General features: G+C 47.6%; 1 protein-coding gene across 3 annotated transcripts in view; it reads right to left on the bottom strand.

Annotated features, from left to right (window-relative positions):
• NINL (ninein like) overlaps nucleotides 1-7,068 on the bottom strand; it is a 90,995-nt gene that overhangs the window by 64,141 nt on the left and 19,786 nt on the right. For all 3 annotated transcript variants that reach the window (XM_019516167.1, XM_019516170.1, XM_019516166.1), the window contains exon 2: nucleotides 20-86. In XM_019516167.1, the coding sequence (XP_019371712.1) occupies nucleotides 20-86 (67 nt within the window). The remainder of the gene's footprint in view (nucleotides 1-19; nucleotides 87-7,068) is intronic.

Genomic DNA, 7,068 nt, shown 5'->3' on the forward strand with positions numbered 1-7,068 from the left:
TATCACAACTGTTATAGACCTCCTTCAGCTGGGACACATATTTGTTTTCTTCTTCCTCATCCATCCCATAGTATCCTGCCACCAATCTGAGAAGTCAGCAAGGAGAGAGAGGATTGAATAAGTCTTGCTATGCAAGGCATTAAAAAAAAGTTTGTCCCCCCTTCCCAGACAACCTCCCAAAACCAGACAGCCAATCTTACAGCAAAATTAAGTCTCCCTCTCCCATCCATAAAAAAACCCTCAGAGATATAGCATATGATCTCTTGGTTTCCAGTGACCCAGGCTCACCAAGCCTTTCACTAAGAAACTACTTTCACCACCCCAACATGTTGACAGGCCCGACTCAGGCATGCTAAATGAAACCAGCACTCAGACCACCTAGCCCAAACCTTTCTTCCGTATACCACAGTACCCTGTCAAGGTGATGGAGGAAGAGGACACTGAAAGCCCCGTGATTCTGCTCTTCACAGGCAGCAAGCCCTCAGGGGATTCAGGGCCCCACATACACTGCAAAAAACTGGACCCATGGTTTTACAGCCAAAGCCCTGGTAAGTGGCAGCACCCATTTCCTTGACCATCATGAAGGATCAAGATAATTTTTTGGCACATTAGAAGCTCAGATTTCAGAATATGATTGTGCTGATTTCAGAGCATGATTCAGTGGAAGCCACACAATACTTGGACCCCTCCCCACCTGAATACCCAGAAGGGGCAAGGTGGATGAACAATCCTGGAAACAAGTATTCTTGGTCCAACTTGTGTTGGGTGCATGTGCATGCTTCAGTGCCAGATAGTTCAGACACTCAGCAGGGTGGCTCGCAATTTGCATAGCGTTATTCCAAAGATGCATATGGATATGAACCTATTAGTTTTCAAATCACCAGCACACAAGCAAGTCCATCCTCCAGAAAAGTTTAGCCAAGGGGACTCCTACTCAGATCAGAGGTTGCACTTTTCAGACTGTGACTGCCTTGTGATACTTAGCACAACTTTGAAGTACCTCTCAGGAGCCACAGTCCAGGTTGTGGCCTCTCAGGTACAGAGTCACACACCTGTGTCTTGGCCTGATCCTGGCATTCTGGGATCTGAGGCCAGCCCCTGAAAAACCACATTCCTCATAGATACTGCATTCATTCACGATAACAAGTGTGAGACCAAATCAGACCCAGAGTCTTATTAACAGGGCCTCAGAAGGCTCAAAGCTGCCAAGAGCAGACACATGTCTATGGCCGCTCAAGACATCGTCTTGTTAATCCACTTCCTATTGCACTACCAAACCAGAGACCTAAGCAAGTGAAATGTGTGCCTCAATCCCCATGATATCTGTCACAAGTTGCTCTCACTGCCCCCCCCCCCACAACCCTGCTTCTGGAGCGCCACAGCTAGACAGCCTGCAAAGGCAGGAACAGTATCAGCACCACAAAGGGCATCCCTCCAATTGAGGAAAGTACATGGAGGATGAGAGGGCCAATCTCAAGGTAAGACTAGGGTAAGAGAAGATCCATGACCCCATCCAGACCACTTGTAGGCTGAAACTGGGCACAGCAGTTATGAGAAAGCACAAGGAACCTTCAGGCCATGACCAAGGCCTTGAATTGTGCCCAGATCCACGACACTCTAGCACCGTGGGGGGCAGGAAGGCATCCACATACCATAGCATTTAAAGAAATCTTGGAGTATAACCTCAAGTAACAGCTCTCTCCCTTCAAAAGTTGCCTGTCCAGAGATGTGTTACTGCTTTAACCAAACTAGGATAGCTAAAGTGATAGCACCACCCCATTTGGATGCAGTGCTGATATGCTGGGGGTCCCACACATCTCTAGGGTTAGCTCTGCACCCCTCACACCTCTCTGATGGATGCAGAGTTGCCCGACAGTTAACAGATCTGGCCTCAGCTCCCAGCTTTGCTGCTGGTTCCCTGCATAACCTTGGATGAGTTGCTCAAGATCTCCCTACCTGCTTCAGGGATAGTGTTCCCATTTCCCCCTCGTGTCTCTTCACAGCTATTTCAATCACAGAGTGCCTCTTAGTTTGTGCATCGAGGAGCCTGTGGTTTTGCCATGTAACCAGTTACTGTTAACAATGCTGTAACAAGCAATTATAGTGCCACTAACCCAAAATCCTCCTTGCCATTTGTCCCATTACTAAAAGAAAAAAAGTTCAGAAATTAGAACAACCCACATCTGAAGCAGCTGCAAACATAGTTTAAGTTAAATCTGATGATTGCAGGAAAGATCCATAGGGTAAATCAGAACATGCACTGCAGTGAATGGCCCACACCAGAAACTCTGTCTGCCTGCTCCCCCTTCCATAGGCCCAATACATATTCTCATACCTTCACATTTCCACACCTGGAGGTACCCAGCCATTCAATGGGTAGAAATTGAAGGGTAAGGGCCATTCATTCAGCAGGCCATATTAAGCCTGCCAGGTAAGTTAATATTCATTTAATACAAAAAGGAGTAAGTGAAATCCAAGTTTCTGCATACTCAGACACACAACCCTTGTTGAACTGGCCTCCTTATGTCCAGGCTTGAGCCCTCCCTCCACTTACCAACTGTTGCCAGCTCCTCCTATGACCAGCCTAGTTGCTGACCTTTCCCACTGGTGGTGCTTAGATGTATGGAGCAGCTGTGTTATTTGCTCCCACCTGACTGACTAAAGCAGGTTACTTCACACTGTAAGAAACTGATCAGACACTACATTAGTTAAGAGCAGGCCAGAAGCCTCTTGAGTTTGGCTCTGCTAAAAATGTAAGCTGCTCAGATGTGGATGAAGATGGAGACCAAAAAAAAGGAAAACTAAGGTATTTTAGTGCTGAAAGGAAACAGGTCCTGTTATTCCTCTTCCTTCTAAGGAGAGTGTGCATACACATCAAAAGCCATGCTGGGACAGTGCTTGCCTAACACTTTTTTCCTTAAAAACATCTCTGCAGCAAACACCTGTAACTTCTCACAACAGCACTAGCACCCATGCTCATCAGAACAAGCTGACCTACCCATGAAATTCTGACTCAGAATTGCCCCTCAGCAGAGGTATCTCTTTCTCTACTTCCCTCCTTCCCAGGGTACCATTGGCCTGTGCCGACTCAGCCAGCACCCAGTGGAGCTGTTGCCCTGTGGAGTCAGGCCAACTTTCAGGATCTCAATATCGTGCTGTTAGACAGGAGGGTGTGACAATTGCACATATACAAAACACATAAATCAGTTAGGTGCATACACATCCAAACTAGCCTAGGCACATGCATACCCATCACCAATTCAACCACATACACTATACACCCCAAAAGTTAGGCAAAAAAAATCAGTTGTCCATACCCACACACTCAGTACACACACACTGATCACCAGTTCATATATCATGCACACAGTGACACACATATACACACACACACACACACACACACACACACACCCCTGTTCACATACATACAACCCACCTACACATACACACAGGTAAGTTCCTAACTTGGATGGTACAGTGTGTGTGTGTGTGTGTGTGTGTGCGCGCGCGCGCGCTTGGGGTACACCTGGGATACTTGGGGGAAGGTTAAGGTGAGAGAGAGAGATAGAGTTGAAGTGTAGGGAGTGAAAGCTGCTAGAACTGGGATTAGAACCGGTGGACTACAGAGAAGCTGGCTGAGGAACTAAGGTAGATTGGGGCTGGAAACTGAGGCAGACAGCTGAGGGGGGGAGGGGCGGGGTGAAAGGGGCAGATAAGTGGTGGCAAGGAAGAAACACAGTCAGGAAACAGACAAAAACCAAAATTGGGGTTTCAAAATAACAGGTTTAATAAACAGACAAAACACACTGCACAGTCCCATGAAGTTATTGGTTCCCACACAGACAAGCACTCACAATGGCAGCAGGAGAAAGAGACTCAGTGGAAGGGTTGGAGTCCAGGTAGGGAAGAGAAACAGAGTCCAAGCCCTTGGTTGAAGAGGGACTGGGGGTGATAGCTACCTATCCAGGCTGGAAAGGGGTCTTTGTCCAGCAGGGCCTCTGGGGGGATAGGTGGTGTGGCATGGTGCTGGTCCAGATGGAGAGGGCATCCCAAGGAGTCAGTCTTCACTACCCGTTTTTATGGGGCAGACTACCTCTGATTTTCTATGGGGAGGGCCTGTCCAGGCAATGTCAGTCCTGTTCCAGAGGGCTCCAGGTGTTCTTACCAAGCAAGTGCAGCTTGGCACAATGGTGGGTTGCCTCATTTTTTGTTTCTTCAGTGCTGAGGGTGGTTCCAAAGGCTGGGCCCTTGGTCCAGGTATTGGTGTTGATGGTTTGGTCATTCAGTGGGAGCTACTTTTAGACCTACTGCCTTTGTCTTTTGAACACCCTCATTCATCCCCATTCATTCAGGAACCAAGTTACATGGGATGGGTAGGTATGAGTCATAGGTTACACAACCTGGCATGGGGATAAGATGGAAGCTTGACATGACTTATGCTAACTTACATATATAGGCCTAAAACAGTAATCACACAATATAAAAGCAGTAATAAAAAAAAAAATAATACAAACATAATAATCATCACTTGTAAAAACAGTGAATATCTATATCAAAATACCAGGGCACTTATTTGCAAAGAAGGGAGATAAAAATAAAACTTACTACCTAAAATAAAATGTTAAAGCTTATCCTACATCTTAGCTTACTTATACTTATCTATAGGGAATAGAGAGTGAGAGAAGAAAAAAAAAAAAAAAGTCAGAAATGGTTGGAGAAGGGGAGAGAATGCTTTTTAAAATAAATTTAAAAAAAAAGAAAGAAATTGGGAGTTGCTCTACAGAGCCATGATTCTGCCATGCAGTAGGGGAAGCAGAAGGCTCTGAGCATTTTCTTACTCCTGGGCTCAAGGGCAAGGTCTCCTGCTTAGGGTTCTTGCTCTCAGCACATATAGCCTTGATCCCAAAGAACAGAAGTGGCACATTTACATGTCCAGTTTCATTCCTGCACATGCCCACAAGGCCACACTGGGAAAAGTGTCCAGATTCCTGACATCCTTGGGGAACAACATCCTTGGTTTGCATGGGTGTTTGTCATCTGCATCAGCCTCTCAAACCCACAGCAATTGGGACAGGTACTACACCATGCCCCATGCCAAGCAGAACCTCACACCATGCTCACACTCCTGCCTGTGGGTTCTGGAGACATGCATCATCCTTGTCCTCTGACCTTCCCTCTGCAGAGGGCTCCTACAGCTCCTGCATGATAGCCCCAGACACCAAGGACAAGGGCAGTACTCTGAGCCACCCAGGCACCACTCAACAGGATTGTGCCTCGTGGCCTGGGAGTCCACAGAGCTACTATGCTGGAGAAGTACATGGAAATACAGAGTGGGAGTGTCAAAGTGCAATTAGCTGCAAAGACAGAGGGGGCTGTGGGAGCCAGACTTTTCCCAAGTGCCACCCACATTCCCATTCTGCACCCTTTTGAGCAATCAGCACTGCAAAGTAACCAGAGACAGACCCTGCCCCACAGTGATGTCCATCCTAATGGATCCCCAAGGTCTGTGTCTAGGTATTTACACAGGGCAATTGGCATAGGGCTGCCTTCCCCATTTCTACAAGCTTTGTGCAAGTGAAGGCAGTGTGTTCATTTAGAGACAATTGGCACCAGATGCCCCATCCACCAGCAGCGACTGCTTGGCTGGTGTGACTGGGGACACCGCTGCCAAAGACTGTAACCATGCAGAACAAATCTCAGCACACCCTAACCTCCCACCCCTGTGTGTTCTCTCTTTTGGAAAGCTTCTGCAGGAGGGAGACAGGTTGGAGAAAGAAAGCATCAAAAGCAGGACCCTTCCCTCACAAGGGGCTTAGGCTATAGTTGTGCAAAACTTTGCACTGAGAAGTGTGAATTTAAAAACGGCCAAAGAGCATGAGAGAAGGATAGTGCTATTCAGCATAACGGTGGCAGAATTGGCCCACGAAACATTAAGTTGTGCATAAGACAGGCTTTTTCCCCCCCCCACTTGTGGCACTGCAACATACACCATTTAAGTATGTAGCCTCAGGACTGGAAGAAGGTGACACATTACCTGGGTACACTCCAAGTAACATCCAAACGTAGTATCAGCAATGTTCATTAAGCACACAGCATTGTCTACTGATCAGTTCCACTCTTTTTTCCCCAAGGCTAGGCATTATTTCTAAGGCTTCTAGGAGCAGCTTTGAGAGAAGAAGGGGGACAGCAGCCCTGAAGCCAACTAGCTCCTGCCATTTTCAAGGCTTTTCACTGAAGCCCTTGGACTCTGTTCCCATTTCCCCCAAGTTAATCAGAGTACAGTTACATCAGGAGGTAGACAGAGGGGCTGAAAGATGTCAGTTATATGGTTAAGAGCATACCACAATAACCCCCCAGCATGTTGCATATTTAGTGTTCTGCATTCTCAGTTTTTATTTAAAAAACAAAATCCATGAATTTTTCAGGGTTTATCTTCATAGATTTCATAGACATTAGGGCTGGAAGTGACTTTGAAGATCATCAAGTCCCTTCTAGCCCTAATGTCTATGAAACATGAAAACCATGATGAAATCAGGATAAAAAGGAAGAAGAAGAGATCAGTTTAAAAACAAAACAAAACAAAACAAAAAACAAAAACAAACAAACACACCACGGGGGAAAAATAATCATCAGGGAGGGAGGGAGTAAGGCTGGGACTAGGGAAGGGGCACGGCAAGCTGCAGCCCGTTAGCTGCTCCTGTGGCTGCAGCAGGGAGCAAAGAAGGGGGAGTTGTCAGTGGGTGAGGGGCATGGGGGCACAGCTCTTGCTGCTATGCATCCCCTGGAAGAGCTGCAGACTGGGGAGGCTGTGCCAGGCTCTTCCCAGCGGGCGCATGCCCCTGGATCACTGGCATGAAGCACATGGTCCTGCACCCTACCTTTCTTCCCTGGCTACATTCACGCCCCTCCCCCCTGCTGCAGCAGCCTGCTGCCAGACTGCCCTGGCATTTGTGGGGGATGGTGGGGAAATGACATGTGGCCAGATGGGGGGTGGGGATGGGACCTGGCCCTGGCACCTCCCACCCTGAGCCAGGAGCCCCACATCCCCAGGCAGCAGCTCCAGCC

This window comes from Gavialis gangeticus, unplaced genomic scaffold (assembly GCF_001723915.1).
Source record: "Gavialis gangeticus isolate Ggan-Ray unplaced genomic scaffold, GavGan_comp1, whole genome shotgun sequence".
NCBI classification, from domain to species: Eukaryota; Metazoa; Chordata; order Crocodylia; family Gavialidae; genus Gavialis; species Gavialis gangeticus.